General features: G+C 37.3%; 2 protein-coding genes across 6 annotated transcripts in view; one reads left to right on the plus strand and one right to left on the minus strand.

The window, feature by feature from the left end:
• The window catches only part of LOC105394316 (leukocyte receptor cluster member 8 homolog), a 33,100-nt gene extending 14,807 nt beyond the window's left edge, over nt 1–18,293 (plus strand). Inside the window, exons 1-6 of one of the 5 annotated variants that reach the window (XM_048633650.1) lie at nt 15,060–15,218; nt 15,507–15,830; nt 16,278–16,489; nt 16,723–16,872; nt 17,240–17,337; nt 18,222–18,293. In XM_048633650.1, the coding sequence (XP_048489607.1) occupies nt 15,209–15,218; nt 15,507–15,830; nt 16,278–16,489; nt 16,723–16,872; nt 17,240–17,332 (789 nt within the window). In that variant the 5' untranslated portion in view covers nt 15,060–15,208 and the 3' untranslated portion in view covers nt 17,333–17,337; nt 18,222–18,293. Of the gene's footprint in view, nt 1–15,059; nt 15,219–15,506; nt 15,831–16,277; nt 16,490–16,722; nt 16,873–17,239; nt 17,338–18,221 lie in introns of those variants that run through there. The other 4 variants (XM_048633649.1, XM_048633648.1, XM_048633651.1 and 1 more) reach the window with 4 other exon arrangements.
• A 768-nt stretch (nt 18,294–19,061) lies between these two features.
• On the minus strand, nt 19,062–20,803 carry LOC105383852 (glycine-rich protein 2). Its single transcript, XM_048621855.1, has 3 exons — nt 20,674–20,803; nt 20,213–20,334; nt 19,062–19,262 (listed from the first exon to the last, which is right to left on the minus strand). Exons 2-3 carry the CDS (start codon nt 20,327–20,329, stop codon nt 19,062–19,064), a joined length of 318 nt encoding a protein of 105 aa, XP_048477812.1. The 5' UTR covers nt 20,330–20,334; nt 20,674–20,803.
• Nucleotides 20,804–21,046: the final 243 nt, after the last annotated feature.

Below are 21,046 nucleotides of genomic sequence, written 5' to 3' on the forward strand. Positions count from 1 at the left end.
TTACCCTTTACCGTTGGTCGAAGACCAAATAGATTGTTTAGGAGGCCATGAATATTTCATAACCCTGGACTTAGCATCCGGTTACTATCAGATACCGGTCGCGCCGGACTCTCAGGACAAAACTGCATTTGTCACACCTGACGGACAGTACCAATTTACAAGAATGCCGTTTGGTTTAGCAAATGCGCCTTCAGTCTTTCAAAAAACTATCAATACGATGTTGAAAGACGTCCCGAACGGTGTGGCCTATGCTTTTATGGACGATATTATAATACCGGCAAATAGCGTAAGCGAGGGCATGATTAAATTGGAGACCGTATTAAAACTGTTAGAAAAATCAGGGCTTACCCTCAAACTTTCAAAATGTAAGTTCTTTTTCAAAAATATTGATTATTTAGGATTTGAAGTCTCTAAAGAAGGAGTAAAACCAGGAAGTCGGAAAACCGAGGCAGTAGAAAAGTTCAAAACGCCCGAGAATCAACATGAAATTCGCCAATTTTTAGGACTTGCGAGTTTTTTCCGTAGGTTTGTTAAGGGTTTTGCAATAATTGCGAACCCCCTAACAAGACTTTTAAAAAAAGATACCAAGTTCGAATGGGGCCCGGATCAGCAAAATGCTTTTGATACTCTAAAAATAGAATTGACAAAGCGACCTATATTAGCGCTTTATGACCCTAAAGCAAAAACTTATTTACATACGGACGCGAGTAAGATGGGGATTGCGGGCATCCTTTTACAGGAAGATCATGAAGGAAGATTACGAGCAATCTCATACTATAGCCGTCAAACGACTCCAGAGGAGCAGAAATATCATTCGTTTGAATTAGAAACCTTGGCTGTGATTGCATCATTGAATCGATTCCGGGTATACTTATTAGGAGTCCCGTTCACGATAGTCACAGATTGTAATGCGCTACGTACTACTTTATCAAAAAAGGATATGATTCCTAGAATTAGTAGATGGTGGTTACAATTACAAGAATATAACTGTGAAATAGAGTATCGCCCCGGCTCAAGAATGACTCACGTAGATGCGTTAAGTAGGAACGCAATCCCATCAGACGATGAACCTCAAACAGTTTTTGATGTTTGCAATATAGAAACTGAGGATTGGTTAGCAACAATGCAAAGTATAGATGAAGACATACTTAGAATCAAACGAATTTTAGAAGATCCGGAAACTAATAATGTTGTTGATGCTCACAAAAATTATAAAATAAAAAACGGCAAACTTTATAGGATTGTAGGCGATGAGTTAAAATGGGTTGTCCCTAGAGGATTTAGGTGGCAATTACTACAGAAAAACCATGACGAATTGGGTCATTTTGGCGTGGATAAAACACTCGATAAAATAAAAAGCTTGTATTGGTTTCCCAAAATGAATAAATTTGTAAAGAAATATGTTCAATCCTGCCTAGAATGTTCATATCATAAATTACCAACAGGACATAAGGAAGGAATGCTCCATCCTATACCCAAAATTGAGGAACCCTTCCATACTATTCACATGGACCACCTAGGTCCATTTGTAAAAAGTAAATCAAAGAATATGTACATTCTCGTTATAATAGATGCATACACAAAATACATCAACTTATATGCTGTTAAGAACACAAAGACCAAAACCACTCTGAAAATACTAAATCAGTATTTTAGTTTATTTGGTATCCCGACTCGACTAATAAGTGATCGTGGTACATCGTTTACCAGCAAAAATTTTAAAGATTTTGTATCGAAGTTAGCTATCAGACATGTGTTGAATGCGGTTGCTACTCCGAGGGCCAATGGCCAAGTAGAAAGATACAATAGGACTATATTGTCATCATTAGCAACTAAAAACCATAACTGTCAGGAAAATGAATGGGACACACACTTGGAAGAAATACAGTTAGGACTTAACACAACAATTAATAAAGGAACAGGGAAAAGCCCATCGGAGGTTTTGTTTGGTTTCAGACTACGGACAAAAGGAGATGGGTTAGTTTCTTCTCTTTTAGAAAATGAAGTTAATAGAGAACCCATAGATGACGTTAGGCAGGAAGTAAATCAAAATATTGCTAAAGAACAAAATAAACAAAAAGCTCGCTTTGATAAAAAAAGGAAGGAGTCTACAAAATATAAAATAGGTGACTTGGTTAGGATTGAAAGGGACGTTACTAGCAATAATGGTAAATCAAGAAAGCTTTTACAGAAAATACAAGGACCATATAGGGTCATCAAGGTACTTGACAATGATAGGTATATCGTTGAAGATACGCCTTTAACGCGTAAACAAAATAGACGTTATGAAGGCGTTATTGCAGTTGATAAAATGTTTCCCTGGTTAGCATTCACGGAAAACTTTTCAAGCGACGAAAATTCTAATTGATGATGTTTGTTGTGGTGAGGAGGCATTGATCTTGTGATTATTATTAGATAGGCATCGATTTTGGTATGTTGATTTTTTTTTATTATGAATTTGTTTATTTCAATATTTGTGTCAATGCACATGAGGCCGATAAGCCAACTGAATGAGTGCATTAGTTTTAAGATTATGCACATGAGGCCGATAAGCCAAATGAGTGAGTGCATTAGTTTTAAGATATGCACATGAGGCCGATAAGCCAACTGAGTGAGTGCATTAGTTTTAAGATATGCACATGAGGCCGATAAGCCAACTGAGTGAGTGCATTAGTTTTAAGATATGCACATGAGGCCGATAAGCCAAATGAGTGAGTGCATTAGTTTTAAGATATGCACATGAGGCCGATAAGCCAACTGAGTGAGTGCATTAGTTTTAAGAGTAGATCTGGAAGTTATTGTGATAATTAATACGGTAGATTAATGATCATAGTTCGAAGAGAGTATGAACCTACCTTTATTTTGTATGTAATAGAAATACAGTATATGAATTGATGGAACAATTTTACAGATAAGATGGCCGAACTGATTTTATTTACAGCAATTAATTATTGTAAAATTTTATTTTAATGTCAAGTATACCTTATGTACAATTGGTTAATATTGTATCATACACACTCATATACCTATTTAAACCTTTCTATTCAGTTGGACTTATTGTTAAAACGAGAGGACTCGTTAATTACAGAATGGCCGACTGTAAGCATATTAGAAAATTAAGTATGTATTTATTTGCTTTTGTAAATCAATACGTAATTTCAAAAAAACATTATGTGAATATTGATTATGTTTATACCTTTTAAAAACGTTATTGTAATTAAACAACATTGAATTTGATTTAAAAATAAGATAGTCAACGACTTTGGACGCCTCATGACAATTTAAATAGTTATGAACTGAGTAAAATCTAAAATCACAGGAAGCGGTCAATATTTACCGCCGGAAGTGTAGGTTTTAAAAAGTGACGTTTTAAGTCAAGTTTCCTCATGAGGAGTCGAAAGTCAGTTGAGGCAGTCGCGATTTATCCGTGAGCCTGAACGGACGTTAGTCTGATACCCGGTCTGATCATTGTAATTCCAAATGTGTATGAATATACTTACAAAGTGAAATTATACTTGTGGTCTTATTTTTCTGAACTAGCCAAATAGCTTTTACTTGACGACGTAACCTTGTACGTGCGTTAATAATTTACCATCCCGGACATTGTTTTATTATTTACAGACGCCATATCAATAATTTAAGACAAATCCAACTACTAAAATTAAAACTGTTTTGGACTGTAGACCTGTAGAGCTTCCCGTACAAATGGACTAAAAATCACGCTCCAAAACGTAAGTGTGTGCAACAAGAAAATGTTCTCGGAGGATAGTCAACAAAAAATGACGTCCGCACAAGGTTACAGCGCGCGGCCATTGTAGACTTTGGTAGTAAAATAATTATCACTTTATAATGTGATTATTACTTAATTTAATGGTAATTACCGATGATTCGATATTTGATGTTTCTTTTTGCCCTTCGTATAATGGTTTTTGCAGCCTTTCACAACACAACTACATATTTATCACAAGATTCACAAGACCATCTCTCGGCCACAGACAACTGTCGACTGAGGAGCGTTGGCCCTAAAATTACGATTTTAGGGCCAACGCGCGGGTGCCATTTTTTTGAGTGGGAGGCCCTGTCCTTACGCTAGTAATATATACAGGGTGTCCCAAAAGTCAACGTCATCCCTTAAAGGGCTGATAGGTCAGCTCATGAGAGGCGGCTCGCCTCACGGCTGACCCCACCACCTATTTTACTTTTACTCATTCCAACATGACTTACCCTTAATAAATTCAGTCAGATAAATTTCCTTCAAACAATTTTACATCGAGGTCGTTTTGTACTAAAATAGCAATAACTTTTTTGTTAATTGTGAAAGAAGCTCAAAGTAAAACATCCAAATTCACTTCACGTTCCTTTATTTTCACAGTTGTGTTGTCTGCTTAACGGTTACAGCCAGAATGAAAATCCGATACTGATATCGCTCTTCCACTGCTCGTTAAAAAAAAATATAACTGACAGTTCAGTGTGGCCGTTCGAATAAAATACAAAAAGTATCGATATCAATATCAGTTACAAAATAATAGTTATAATACTCGATTATAGTTAAAATATTCCATATTAGTTAAGATATTCTTAAATTTTAACATAAACTTAAACAAAATAGTAATTTTAACAATAATAACTAACAGATTCGTCCATCCTGACTTCATAGTCACGTCCTCGTGAATGTTTAAGTAAACAAATTAATAATCTGCAATAAGTAGGTAGCTGAACACAAAATATGAAAATTATATAATCATTAGTTTCATACTATACAATAAAATTTAAATAACTACTCAACAGCCATTATCCTGCCATTGAACTAACCATATTTTCGATGACCATTATCCTGCCATCAAAAATAACTAAAACTTTATTTGCGTGACCTTTATCCTGTCACTAAAAACAAAATTAACCAATGGCCATTATCCTGCCATTGATCTAACCATATTTTCGATGACCATTATCCTGCCATCAAAAATAACTAAAACTTTATTTGCGTGACCTTTATCCTGTCACTAAAAACAAAATTAACCAATGGCCATTATCCTGCCATTGATCTAACCATATTTTTGATGACCATTATCCTGTCACTGAAAACAAAATCAACCAGAGGCCATTATCCTGCCATTACTCCCATTAAACTTTTCAGTGACCAATTATCCTGTCACAGAAATTAATCATCTTAATGATTCAGTTGCTTAATTATCCAATTATTATCCAGCTACAAAAAATTCTAGGTAACATGACCATTATCCTGCCATGAAAACAAACTATCAACTTTACTACATAAACAACCAATAGTCCTCATCATACCATTGAAACAAGCCAATACTATTGTATAACAATTGTGTAGCACAACATTTCTCATATTATTTTAACATTAAGGCGTGGCCAGAGGTGCGATGTTTTCAACACGGCACAAAATCATCCAACAAGATCTACATCGTTATTTTAGCAATTATTGCTACTTCTAAGCACAACCTTAATTAGTTTACAAACAAATCACATACATTAATCCATATTACTAAACAAATATGTTATTTTTGATTCGATCCTTCACTTAACAACTCCTACTCATATGTCTTCTACACACTCATCTTCATCCTTTTCCTCTCTATTCTGTCCCATACTATCAGTACTGTCTACAATTTTATTGGTTATTTCAATATCGCTTCCGCTATCATCACTGGCACTTTCACTTTCCTCGCTTTCATCCGACCTTTTAAAGTTTAACCAAGGATGAACTTTATCAACTGGATGCACTCCTCTATATACAGCTTTTCCTTTATTTCTAGTGATTGCTGTGTCTTCGACCATATACCTATCATTACTTAAAACTTTAATGATTTTATAGGGTCCCAAACATTTTGAGATCAATTTCCTACTCTTCCCAGGACATAAAAGTGACCTCTCGACGCGAACCAAATCGCCCAACTGAAACTTACGTGCTTCGCACCTACTTTTGTCAAACCTATTTTTTTGTTCGCTTTGATTGCGTTCTATATGTTTACTAACAGTTTTTCGAATTTCTTCTAAACTTTCATTACTGTTTTCGCTACTAATTTCAATGCCTGCCTTAATTTTTCCTTCTGTCATACTCGTTAACCGTAAACCGAATAATACTTCAGCAGGAGTGCGACCGATACCTTTGTTTATGGTGTTATTTAAACCCCATTGCACGTCAAGCACCTTTTCGTCCCAGATTCGCTCTTCTTGGCCATGGTTCATGGCTGTCAATGCATCAAGGATAGTTCGGTTATACCTCTCCACTTGCCCATTGGCTCGTGGAGTGGCAACCGCGTTCATTATGTGCTTAACACCTATACCCTCTAGAAATTCTTTTAATCTCTTTCCTGTAAACGAAGAATATCTATCTGTAATCAACCTGACCGGGCGCCCGAAAGTTGCAAAATATTCTTTAAAAATTCGAATGGTCGTAAGAGCTTTCGTATTTTTGACTGCTTTTAATACGATGAATTTACTAAAAGAATCTATAATGACCAATAAATACTTGTTCTTCCTTTTACTTTCATTAAAAGGACCCAGGTGGTCAGCGTGGAGGGTGTGAAATGGTGTAGTAATTTTAGGGATAGGGTGTAGGAAACCAGACTTTTTCCCTGATGGAGTTTTACTGTGCGCACATTCCAGACATGACTGTACATATTTTTTAACAAATTTCTTCATTTTCGGGAACCAATATATTTCTTTAATTTTATCCAAAGTTTTATCAACCGAAAAGTGACCAATGTCATCATGACAAGCTTTCAAAATCTGCCATCGCACACCCTTCGGCACCACCCACCTTGGTCCATTTTCCGTCTTCCTATAAACGTTATTATTCTTAATGCAATAATTCTCTTGAATATCAACAATGCTTTTACTACTTGTATCCTGTAATATAGTTTTGATCCTATTAACTTCACTATCTGCAGACTGAACTGTTTTTAACCAATCATTAGTTATATTTAATACCGTCGGAATTTCTATTTCAGTTACGTTTTCTTCAACAAGTGGATTCCTACTCAATGCATCTACGTGACACATTAATTTACCAGAGTTATATTTTATATTACAATCGAACTCTTGTATCAGGCTCCACCAGCGTGCAACTCTCGGAATCATATCACGTTTAGTAAACGTAGCTCGTAAAGAATTACAGTCTGTGACTATGGTAAAGGGCATTCCAAGTAAATAGGACCTAAATTTAATTAATGAAGACACTACGGCTAGTGTTTCTAATTCATACGACGAGAAATGTTGCTCAACTGGTGAAGTCTGACGACTAAAGTAGGCTACTGGTTTTAATTCACCCGATTCCTGTTTTTGAAAAAGTATACCCCCCACTCCCAATTTACTTGCGTCTGTGTGTAATTCCGATTCAAGATTTGGATTATACAAAGCCAATACTGGTCTAGTAATAAGCTTTTGCTTAAGCTCGTCAAAAGCTTTTTGCTGATGTGTTCCCCAACTCCACGGACAATTCTTCTTCAGTAAACCCGTTAAAGGTTTGGCAATTTCTGCAAACCCCTTTATAAACTTCCTGAAAAAGCTTGCCAATCCTAGAAACTGTCTTACATTATGAACGCTATTTGGTGTTGGAAAAGATTGAACAGCTTGAATTTTTTTTTCACCAGGTCTTATGCCTGCAGAACAAATCTCAAACCCTAAAAAGTCAACAGACGTTTGAAAGAAATAACATTTGCTCGGTTTAAGCGTAAGGCTAAATTCCCTTAACCTTTTAAATATCATTTCAAGCCTATCCAATCCCTCCTCCACTGTCTTTGAGGGAACCAAGACATCATCCATGTAAGCCACGGCTGCACTAAATCTCAATGTACCTAATGCCTTATTTATTGTCCGTTGGAACACTGCTGGAGCGTTCGATAGGCCAAAGGGCATTCTATTGAATTCCCATTGGCCATCAGGCGTGACAAACGCAGTCTTTGGTTTGGAGTCTTCATGTAACTCAACCTGATAGTACCCACTTGCTAGGTCTAATGTGCTATAATAACTACAGCCAGACAATCTATTCATCTGATCCTCCATACAAGGCAGGGGATAATGTTGTTTTATTGTTTTTCGATTTAATGCTCTGTAATCGACACACAGCCGTTTATCCCCTGTCTTTTTCCTAACCAAAATAATTGGGCTCGCAAAAGGTGAATTTGACTCGCGAACTATCCCGTTGCTACTTAATTCATCGACCATACTTTGAACTTCTTCTCGTTCCTTTTGCGACAACCTGTACGGCCTGTAGACAACTGGCTGGTCGTCACTAAGGTCAATGCTCATTTTCTCAATACTTGTACATCCTAATTCTCCAAGCGAGGTTGCAAAACAGTCCCTATATTTATTTACCAGATCAAGAAGTTTACTCTTTTGTTCCTTAGAAACGCTCCCTATGTTTAATTGATCCGAAGTAAATGGCTCTAAAGAAGATGTATTTACTATTCTGTTAATCTCACAAACGCCAAGAGACTCCAAGACAATTTCTGCTCGGGCAATTAATTCACCTTTTTTAAACTGTATTGGTGCAAGACCCAACGGCGTGATACAAATTAAACCTAAGCCTTTTTTAATTTGATATACTCCTTCTTGTACCTGATACTCTTTAGATGGTTGTGATCTGTGACTGCCCTTTATATAAATACTACCACTAAAATCAGAACTGCATGTGATATCAACAAAGTTAGGTCCCGTTACTGCCAGCAAAATATCTTTCGCTACCTTAAGCTCCAAAAAGCGCGTGTCATTCCTAACCATTTCATAGCGGCTCGTTACTTTCAATCCTTGGTAATTTCTCACTATCTCAACATGAGACTGATCAGTGTACGTTTGTCCTACAAGCAAAGGATACTTTAGAAGATGGTCATCCACAATTACACACAGTACATTAGCAACTACTCCTTGTATAGACAGCTCAGCATAATTGGAGCCAATTGAATTTACTAAACTTCCACCAAAACCAGCCATGGGATAAACCACTGAAGAATCCCATCCTCCGAAAATGTCCTTTGCATCGGATTTTCTTATTAATGTTAATTCGCTTCCCATATCTATTAAACAACATCTTTCTATTCCGTTCACAAGTACCTTTTGCACGTAATCATTCTGCGGCTCATTTGTTAACCGTTTAACAAGCAATATGGCCTTTTCCTTACTTTCCTCTGAAACACCTTCTTTTTTTCGTGGCCGGTAACATTCAGACTCCAAATGTCCCATCATCGAACAATTATTACACTTTTTGACGGGCTTTGGACATTTGGACAATGGATGCCCTTCTTGCTTACAATTGTAACACCTGATACTATTGTTACCAAATGATTTATTTAACGTCATTTTAGAATCACGATAGTATTTCTTATTGCCTACTGACGTAATGGTGTTATTCCTATTACCAGATTTGACATTTCGCAAATAAGCTAGTAATTTGTCAGGGTCACTAAACTGCACCGCTTCAGCCCCTAGTCTAACGGATCTATCATCTATACCGTGGAGTATACACTCCACTGCGTGTTTTCCCGAAATCCCGCATCGATTTAGTAAAGCGACTTTCTCATAGAAGTAATCTTCGAGTGACTCACCAAACTTAGCTCTCTTAGCCAACATATCTGACAGCATCTGTCCATAATTTTCTTGTGAGGGAAAAGCGGATATAAGTTTGGTCTGCCACTCAGGCCATGTAAATAAAACTGTTGACAAACCCTCGTACCATTTTTTTGCTACCCCCACTAGTTTAGGAATTGCATAATGTATAACTTGCCTTTCACTCCATCCATACAAAACCGCACATTCGTTCACCTTCGTCAACCAATTGTCTATACTTTGATTTTTTAACGAAGGATCGAATTCAGGTACAACGTTAGTGTTCGAAAAACTTTCCTTACTACTAGATTTATTAAACAATTTTGACAACTGTGACATTAAGTCTCTAGTACTGTGCCTATCAGTAGATCTAGACCTTGATCTTCGGCTACGAGATCTATACGAGTTACGCTGGGATCGACGAGCTTCTACCCTCTCCCTACTCCTCGGTCTACTCTCTCTTTTGGTGCCACTAACACGCGTAGGAGACAAATCGCGTCTGAAACGACTACGTCCTAGGCTCATATCTTCACGACGCGAGATTGGGGAGCGACTTCGTGATGCCCGGTTACTACAGTTCGTTCTGACCTGCGATCGTTCTGGAGTGTGCAGCTCCCGTCGACGAAATCCATGTGGGGTGCGCTCTCTCCTCCTGGACCGGCGACGTGAAGAACGCTCTCTGCTGCGGCCTCGGCGTCCGATGTCTTCGGACGATCGATGCGGTGGTTGGGCTTCCTCGGCGTAGGCGTCCAGCAGCTGCTGAAATCCACCATTTTCACTCGCCATTCTCAACTGAAAATATAAACGAACGATTACTATTCTTCGTTTTAACATTCATTAGTCACCCATGTAACGACTGAAAGGTAAAACTAAAATACTTTTTGAAATCGCATAAATATGAAAGGGTAGAAAATAAATAAATAAAATAAATGGTTAACATGAAGAGGCAATAGGTATTAACATGTGCTAATTATAAATCAAGTAGCTGTAGGAATATAAGCAATTCTAGGTTATTACTTTATATTATGTGTGGTATTTATTCTAGTCAAATCATTTAAAGCACTCAAGAACAATAAAGCAACTGTTACCCAACGTCATTTGAAAGAGATAAACCATTATAACCTAAAATATCGGCATGTCCTGGCTAGCGGCATAAAATAAAAACATTTATTATTATAATCCTCGATATTATTATAGTACCTTTAATTTTCATTCGGAGGTACAAGGAACGTTACCGGAGACTGAAACCATGTGCTAATAATTACAATTAAAATTGTGTAGGCACACACGTGTCACGGTAATAAAATAACCTCGATCGTCACTAGGTATGGGTGTTATTTCACGTCACTATTTACAATAACTGGCTACGGGCATGTAACCGATTAACCAGTTTTGAGATATACAACAAACTAGTGATTTTTGCAAACCAGTGATTATTGTAAACACGACAAAACATTTGTAGACTGAATAAAAGAGTGACAGGAAATACCACTTATCACTGATCTAAGTTTATTTATACAGTTTAGTTATTACACTAATTTAACTAACAAAATTTTATTTTTTTACAAAAATATACCTCTGCCCTCATATAAAAACATACCTAAAACAACTTCCTCTAAACAACTCCCCAAAACACCTTAGGATTGCCGAGATATTTACAGATTTAAAACGTCATAACATTTTAGAAATATCACTTCAACTGAACAAATATAGGTAGGTAATTATTTAAAACTGCACATTGAATAAAGAATTCTGACGTGTAACGAACTTTTTCTTCCTCAAAGAAACAAAAATGACTCCCGTAGAAAAATAAAATAAAATTGTAGGTAGGTTACCTACAATTATTTGTATCTCTGATTATGTGCCGTTAAAACCACTATCATTTCGTATAATTAACCTTAACATAGAGGTAGGTACATACCTGGGCGTTGCTGTTCCACTTCTGAATTTGAAAGAAGCTCAAAGTAAAACATCCAAATTCACTTCACGTTCCTTTATTTTCACAGTTGTGTTGTCTGCTTAACGGTTACAGCCAGAATGAAAATCCGATACTGATATCGCTCTTCCACTGCTCGTTAAAAAAAAATATAACTGACAGTTCAGTGTGGCCGTTCGAATAAAATACAAAAAGTATCGATATCAATATCAGTTACAAAATAATAGTTATAATACTCGATTATAGTTAAAATATTCCATATTAGTTAAGATATTCTTAAATTTTAACATAAACTTAAACAAAATAGTAATTTTAACAATAATAACTAACAATTGAAACAATAGCAACGTTTCATACCATTTTGGAAACTGCATTAAATGAGCACTCTTTTCAAATAAGGTGCCAGGTTTGCGTGGTATATTTTTTTTACAGTATGTAGAGTCAAAGTTGTTTATAAAAAAATACGATTACCTTTTATGACTTTGAAAACCGTTTTTTTTAAACATACAGCATTACTCGATATTTTTTTTGACTGCGATCAATAGCAGGGCTATACAGAATGATGCAACACCAAACAAATTCTAACAATATGGATTTTTGTGCCGGCGGCACGCAAAAAACTGATCCAAGGTGTCGATTTTCAGCAAATTTATAAAAGTGTCAATATCTCGAAAATTATCGAGTTTTTACTAAGGTCATATTGTGATGTTCTGGCCTCTCATGAGCTGACCTATCAGCCCTTTAAGGGATGACGTTGACTTTTGGGACACCCTGTATGTCAATGAATTTACCAAAGTTTTTTTGTACTTTTCAACAATTATTTACTCAGTCAAAAATAAATTATAATCAAAAATATTGATATAGGTATAATTTTGAAATAACCAAGTTTATTAAGGGCCGATTTTTCAATGCTCAGATAGACAACCAGATAGCGTTTATTCGACAGATAGCGAAATATTGAATTTTTCAACCGTCAGATAGAGCTTATTCGTCCAATAACTCAGTTAACTGGAGAATAAATCTATCTGCTGCTTGAGCCGCCAGATAGTGCTTATTCGATTGATAATTTGACATTTGAGGTTATTAAGTAAGTTCTTTTTTGTGTTTATACCAATTCTAAACTATACAAGCGCAGAGAATAATCGTCTTTTCAATGGATATTTTCATGATATTGATGATTTGGCGATCGAAAAAGAGGCAGTAGCTAATGAACGAATGTATTAATCCTGTTGAAAGGAAAGTCAGAGTCGTCAAAACGAGGCCTGATCATTACAGCATGTGGGATGCAAAAGAATTTCATTGCCGAAAGGCGCCAGACTACAAACATTATGTTGATTTATTTTCAAGCATTAATTTAAAAAAAAACAGGAATGTAGTAGCACTTCCTTCATAATAAAATATTAAGGTACATTATAGTTTTTCATTTTATGATAAGTAGGTAACCTATGCTACATATACCTAAGTATCTAAGAGATCCCTCCTGCTTGGCGGCATGATCTTCTATGTCCAGTAGTGGACGGCTATAGGCTGAGGAGAAAAGAGAGAAACCATCCAGTACTTGATAATAAAACATAGGTGTTATTTCTTTCAGTTTTTATTCATTAAATTTAAATTAAGGATACGTTGAATGCTAATGTTGGAGCAAATGCCTAACACCTTTTCTTCTACATCGTTAAATGAAGGAGCATTTGAGGGCCCAGCTCCAGTTTTGTACATCTCCTGCCTTTGCAGGGAAGACTTCTTCTTACGACTTCTTCTTCATTGTTTTTTTGATGCCCTCGTACTTAAATTAAAGGATTTTCAATGAGCGGACTGGTTATACCACTGGAGTTAAAAGAAACTCAATTTTCTTCCATGCAGTCTCCTTATCTTTATTAATTGTTGCTGCATCGGTCTTTTTATTTTCTATGACATGACACACTACACATTTCTATTGAATAAAATTTATCTACCACTCACTAACACAGTAACTTCATTAATATTAAAATTCGCCGAACGCTCTCTTTTTTGTGATTCCATTGCGATCCAAAAATAACAAATATAAATACCAAAATTGAAACAACCCAATAAACAACCAAACCAAACAGTCAGTGAGACTTGTGGCTTGACAGTGACAGTTGACTCTGACACTCAAAATAGTAGTCTGTCCTGCTTTAGCACTAGGTGTCTACATATACTTGTTTCACCTTTCCAGAGTTCAAGTAGAAAAATCGGTAAGATAGTTACCTATGGAATAAATCACAATTGAAAAATGGTTTAGCAACTACCAAGCCGATAAACAGCCAAATAAATGACAATGGGCGTTTTGGGACCTATGTCCAATAAAGATGAGACATACATAGTTGGATAGCTCTTTTCAAGTGAGCAAAAAAGTATTATGACGACAAATCTGTATAAGTTGTCCATTTTGAAATATATTCGTCGGAAGGAAGTATTTTTCTATGGCATTGCACTCTCTCTCCTGATGACAGTTAGGGCGTAATACACGTAAACACGTATTATTGAAATTGGAGAAATTCTTTCCACTGGTTTTATTTACTGAGATAATAAACAAATATAATATTATATGAAATATGATCATTTTGTTATAAAAATTAAAAATGAATGTGAAAAACTAACAAAAACATTAAAATTACAGAAATAAAATATAAAAACTTTCAAGGTACGATTATTCTAATTGGACAGTAAATCAAGACTAGCGCTTCCGTTATTCATATTCTGCAAAAAAATACCTTTTCAACGACGTATCACTCATTTCTATTGGTGCTGGTCCCAGCTTCCATATATTGGTGCCCATCATCATTTATTCGTTTGATAGTTATTTGACCTATTATCCTGGCATTGAAAAACCGGCCCTAAAAATAATAATATTTGACCTTTGTTTGAATCACACGCATATATCCCTATTAGCAATGACTCCAACTATCGATAGTGCTCCTTTCAAAAAGTGAAGGCGTTAATGTTGGTATGGGTAGACACACTATTATGCCTCGATAAGGTGTAGGTGGGTAGCTTTCATAGTCACATATAAAACAATTAAGTCTGTCTTCTACAATATTTTCATTACAAAACCATGCCTAAACAAATTGAAACTATGATTCGTGACATGCAAAACTCCATAGATATACTTTTGAATAGAATCAATGCACAGGATTCTACGAATGGTGAGTTAATTACGACCTTTCAGTACCTTTCGACCTTTTACCAGCTAGTACCCACCTATGAGTAGATAGATATCTTAATTATACATATATGTCTAGAACAAGCTAAGCTATGAAAAAAAAACATTGAATTATTGTTTCTAAATGGCCGAACGCTAATCAAAACATTGCGATTAAGACACAGCATACGTTTCAATCATAGGATTACCTACTAAGGTTAGTTACCGAAGCATAATGGCCAATAATGGCCAGTATTATTATTTATTCTAGAACATGTGTGTATGTAACTATTTACTTGGTTCATAGAATAATGATTTAGTCCACTTTTACATTTGCGCATTTCCCTGTAAGGTGTACGGATTACAAGTATATCTAATCTCCTATGAGTCGTCGGTAGAAAGGTATGAGTCAGATAACACAAATAAATATGTAGATAAACAACAGTATTGCGAGCTACATCCTGAGCTGAGTGAATTGTGGACATCAAGTGTAGTATTTGTTTTCTTTTGTTATAAAAACCACAGCAGTTTTTGGAATTATGTCTCACAGTAAGTCGGTCTTGTTTCTTTTTGACACTTAATTTTACGCTTCGTTTTTGAACAATATCTACCTATACGATATGAAGTTAAGCACCCGCCTATCAAACGCTGATTTTGAAATAACCCTTCAGTTCCATTTTGAAGGAGGTTCATTTACTATTTGAAACCACCGAAACTAAATGTACCACTATCCAAATCTACCACAAAACTACTCATATCATATACAATAATTAAAAACGTTTACTTTCAAGCACTCATACACATTTTTCATAACATTGTTTCTCTAAACAATTCCAGTTCCACCGAATGGCCCGCCACCTCCTTACCACGGGTACCAGCCGCCGCCTGGCAGTTACCCCCCTCCACATGGCTACCAGCCTCCAGGGGGGTACGCCTACGTCCCAGCCCCTGTCATGATGCCAGTGTACCCTCCTGTGCACATACCCCCAGTGCACATACCCCCCGTGCAAATTCCGCCAGTGCCAGCCGCGGATACAACTTACGTCACCAATAACTTCATCTACCAGCCGCCGCAGCAGTCGTCGTATCCTCACCAGTATCCTGACCAGCATTATCAGCCGCCGCCGCCGCAGCAGGACCCTATTGTTATCGGTAATGATGGTGAGTAATGCCTGAGTCAACTATACTTGTAGTTCAGTGTGCTGGGTGAATGATTTGATTATTTATTTACGCAAAGGAATATTGTATCGTTTTGTTGTAACTAATAATTCAGAGGCTCGCTAGAGGGCGTTGTACCCAATAATGAAACAAATGACAAAAAGAGTTTACATATACTTACCTCATTATACAAACTCTTCGAATCGAGCTGAAAATCTGAATAGAAGTCTCATAGAAGTTGATTTCTTTAGTCAATTACAAAGGGATTCAGACATCTATGGAAAACATTGAACTGTACCTACCACGACTCGCTTAGGTGCTGATGTGTAAACAAAGGCATGTACAGATTGTACTTACAGTTCCACTCGAAACATCCTCGTACATAAACTTGACCCCCTTCCAGAATAGAATATAACCCCAATGCTAACAAAACCCTCCCATCCTCCGCAGACTTCATAGACTGGATCCCAACAGACTCGCACACGGCTCAGAACTACAAGCCCCGCGCGGTGGTGGCGGGCCACGAGGGCTGGGACTCCAGCCCCCTGTGGGTCATCCGCGCCCACCACGCGGGAGACCTGGTGCCCGGGAAGCTGGCCATCAAGCATAAAGCTGCCTTCATACCGCATAATATGAGGGAGCTTCGGGTGCACAATTTTGAGGTTGGTAGCAATTAGTAGCTTGACTTGAGTGGCTGGTTTGACCAAGTTTATGGTAGGTATAATATAGTAACTTAAACAAAATATATAATATCCAAATCCAGTTGACTACCATTACTCTCTTCAAAACTGGTATCTATTCCATTCTTCCCATGATTCCAGATCCTCTGTACTGCACCCGGTTCCACGATATCCCTACCTCTTCTTATCAAGCAAACATGACTCTCTACTTCCAGGTCCTCTGTGCCCCTCCCGGCTCCACACGATGGCTGCCGGCTAGTAACGGCAACGTCCCAGTAGGCGCCATCCCGGCTGGCAACACCGTGTCGGCCGAACCGCTTTACATCGGCCGGGTGCGGCATATGCTGTCGCTTACTCCGGGAAAGGTACTTGTCTCTTTCTTAGCCTCGGTGTTTGATAGGGATAACATATTATGGGGTGCATGAAAAAGGTGAGGAGGGAAAAGTGTCTGAGGGACGACGTATCTAGCACCGGTCATATAAGGAGAAGTGTATAATGTTCCTTATATGACCGGTGCACCCTAGGCAGTCAACAAAATAACGTTAATCTGGCTAATACTTTCTCCAGTACCACAATAGTAGTGTTTGTCACAGACATGCTTAGAAGAAATTCTAACGTATTTAGATGACATAAATTTTCATCATCATAAAAGAGGGTTCCGTGGCAAATTAATATTTGTGAACCACTGATCTATAGACCAATGTATGACTCCAGTAATTGTATAATTTCCAGGTGCATCCCAGTCACCGCTGCTGCTACATCTCCTTCGGCGGCGGAGAAGTGTCGTACAAGAGCTACGAAGTCCTCTGCAAGATTATTGGTTGAATCAGGTATATAAGTACAGATATTATTCTGTATTAATATCCTCTCAGTACCTACAACCTCAACCTATTCTGAAAACGTTTTTTTACTATACCTATATATACGTAGTAATACGTACCTACCTACTCTTTTGTGAAATTGTGATTAAAATTAGGTTAAAGCGTAGGCATAGGCACATTTAGATAATTTCAATCTTTTATTCAATATGATATATTGAAAGGTCTGATGTATTTATCTTATGTCCTACCCTACGTATGGTATTGCATCTGAAAATTTATGTCAATATCCTAAATTTAATACTTCAACTTCAATAAGTTGAAGATACTCTAACATGCTGGAACGGATACGGATAACAATCATAAACCTCCATTTGTTACGCCGCGCCGCTCGACTTTGTATGCAAAAATTACAATAAGTACTTCTAACTAGTCTTCATTGACTTACAGAAGGCTTTTGTTTATAAATACGGACACATCCGAATATAAATACTCACTTTATATTCAGTTTCATGATGAGAACGTTCTCGACATGTCTGTAGAGATATTTTTTTAAATTACCTAAGACGACCGGTGAAAAAATCTATATCAAAACTAACGTGTGTGTGAGGTAGGTATTATATAATTGTAGGTAGCCTATTTTTATATTTATACATTTAAATGAACATTTTGCAAATAACTACCCTTTTTATTCAGAGAGGAGACGAAGTTCCAGTAAGTGGCTCTCTCGAGTGAAACCTTTTTAAGTACATAATAAATTATCCCTATAAATCATAATTATACAGACACAGCCTCCTTCATTCTAAGATTTTTTTTACGGTAATTAATTATTGGAAGGTAGTCTCTCCCCAGTTCCACCTTTAATAAAATTAAAAATAATATTGTTCTATTTTCAGAATGCTGCCAACACCTCACTTCCACATGACACATCCGCAAGTGGTGAAACAAATGAAAGAAAACATGAAAAAGAAAAAACACAGGGCATTTAAAGGACCAAAGACAAGAAACTACTGTGGCTGGAACCATTTCATTGAATTTATTAAATTTTAAAAAGTACCTTGAACGGACAGTCGAGGAAATTTTAAAATTGATTGTAGTTAGGTAAGTAGTTTTTTACTAATTTTATTCATGTACTTAAGTAAATAAATAAGTTTATATTTTATCATATTGATTAATATAAAATTTTATACACGGGTCCCAGAATTCATACCTACTTAGGTATTTATGATAGATAGAACAAGGGGTTTAATATGAAAAATAAATAGGTATAACCACAGACCTGTATTTGAGTAGACAACGCAAGTGCATGTACTTCGCGTGTAAAAAGGGAGTGAAATTATCTTCCTTTAGCGCAGTGTCATTAGGGACGTTCCTAAACTAAATCGTTCATGTGACGTGACTGACGTGACAGTAGGTATAAAAATAATGGCACGCTTGGTTTCTATACAAGGAATGAGACAAGCGTTGTCTATTCAAAATTTCAAATACAGGTCTGTGGGTATAACTTATACTAAGTTAGTTGCACTGAAGTGTAAATTTTATCTAAATATATTGCTGGCCCTCTTTGATCTATAAATGCATTAGGATTTTACTTATAGGCACTTATAGAAAAAAAACTGCAAGTAATAAATCTAACAATTTATTAACTTAATGAAAGCGAAATGGCAAATGAAATAAATACAATGTGAGTGACCAATCATGACGAACAACATTACTTAATTCCGAATCTACAACTCCTATCTGCTCATGGGATACCCTCCATCAGCCACCTGGACCGCCCCCCCGTCGTACCCGTCAGCTACCTGCACCCCGCCGCCCCAGCCGCCGTCGGCTACTTGGACCCCCCCTCCGTATCCACCGTCGGCTACCTGAACCCCTCCTCCGTAGCCACCGTCAGCTACTTGTACCCCACCGCCGCCCCATCCGCCGTCGGCTACCTGTAATAGGGAATAGTTGTAATGTAAAAATTCTGAAAAAAATGGGACCACCTGGGAGCTCAACCCAATACAACAAAAAAAGAATTTTCAAAATCGGTTCATAAACGGCGGAGTAATCGGTGAACATACATAAAAAAAAGATCCCGACGAATTGAGAACCTCCTCCTTATTTTGAAATCGGTTAAAAATAAACCGGAGGTTATGCGTCAGAGGACCGCCAAATTCACCGAAGTAATTAAACGTCGTTAGAAGGATCGAAAACGCAGTTTATGCTCTAAACGAGCTTATACGCTCATTTCGATTTTCACCCACCAATATTAACCAAGATTAGAGCAAAACGCAGTTACAGCCGTAACTGCTATAAATTGGCCAGTTAGCGTTGCTAAACGCAGTTATAGGAAGCTGTCATTGTCAAACGTCATAAACAAACCACTGAGCAAATAACAACGCTTTGACAACGACATATATATTATTTTTTTGTTTTATAATGTGTCAAAACGTTTTGTTACTCCATTGCTCGAAATCAAAATACGCAAAAATTATGTACCTTCTACGGCGCGACGCAATAACTAAACGCATTTCAGTGTTGCTGGCTCGTCTGTAGCTGAAACACCGGTGACGTAAACGAGATTAAAATAGCACCGATGAATTTCAGGTTACTCTAAACGCAGTTAGACGAAATCGGCAATCGTGATTAATGAAATCGTAGTTTAATAAAACTTAGATTTCTGTGCAACCCGTGAATTTGGCCCTAAGATTACCGACATAGCTGTCAAAATGTGCAAGGCAGTGGCCAAGTTCTCGAGTGGAGACCACGAACAGGCAAACGCAGCGTGCCCGCTGGACCGACTACCTTAGGCAGGTAGCCGGTAGTGGATGAGTAAGGCCGAGGACCAAGTGTTGTGGCGCTCCTTGGTTCATTATTGCAGCAGTGGATGATGATAATGTACCTGCACCGAGTCCACCACGTTGACTCCGCCGCCGCCCCAGCCGCCGGGGCTGAACTGGGGCATCTCGGCCACTTGCACCTCGTTGCTCTCGTCACACATGCTGCAGCAGAGACCCATGGTTGGTGATCTGTGGGGTTTAAACAATAGCTACTCAGTAAAATGGCATCGATCCAAGTTAAACTAGGTAGGTAAGTTTCAGTTATGTTTTATGTCAATGATATGCTGCTGCCGATAAAGTTTACCACAAAGACAAACTGAATGACTTTCGCCAAGAAACATTTTCGGTAAGAATATTTTTTTTCGATCTTGAATTATTACGTCCTTAACTTTGTATCGGACATGTTTCTTTGGGGAAATTGTTCAGTTGTAATCTTTGAGTAAAGCCTTGTAGTAAATAAATCGCAGTAGAGATTACCTACTTGTGTTTTTAAGAATAGAAGTAATTTTGATCGATACTTACGATTATGCTATAAAATATCACCACAATATTATTCACAGGCCACAAGGGCGTTCACCGGTAAATTATAATTTGTAATGTGCCCAGTAAGTAACTAAGTACCTCTAATGTACATACCTATGCTATGATAAATCAATAATTATCATTCGCTTAACTACGTATCACACAATTTCGATAACGTATCTCCGGACACTATACCGGTGCAGGTTGAATTTCCTGTAATTATTAGTCAAGTCTTTATTAATATTTTTTACATAGAAAAGGTCTTCACTCAGTGCGTCCTGCCGGTGATCACATAAATGGTTCAGGGGAGTCCCTCTCTCTAAGCCCCAATTTTGCCATACTCGGTTAGATCGTGACCCGGGATTAATTAGTTG

The sequence above is a fragment of the Plutella xylostella genome, chromosome 6 (genome assembly GCF_932276165.1).
Source record: "Plutella xylostella chromosome 6, ilPluXylo3.1, whole genome shotgun sequence".
NCBI lineage: Eukaryota > Metazoa > Arthropoda > Insecta > Lepidoptera > Plutellidae > Plutella > Plutella xylostella.

What these genes read in the sequence shown, in the direction of transcription:
- LOC105383852 (XM_048621855.1), bottom strand. Translation starts at nt 20,329, where the DNA reads ATGGGTCTCTGCTGCAGCATGTGTGACGAGAGCAACGAGGTGCAAGTG. An exon ending in ACGTGGTGGACTCGGTGCAG is followed by an intron (nt 19,263 to 20,212) that starts GTACATTATCAT and finishes TCCCTATTACAG; the next exon opens with GTAGCCGACGGCGGATGGGG.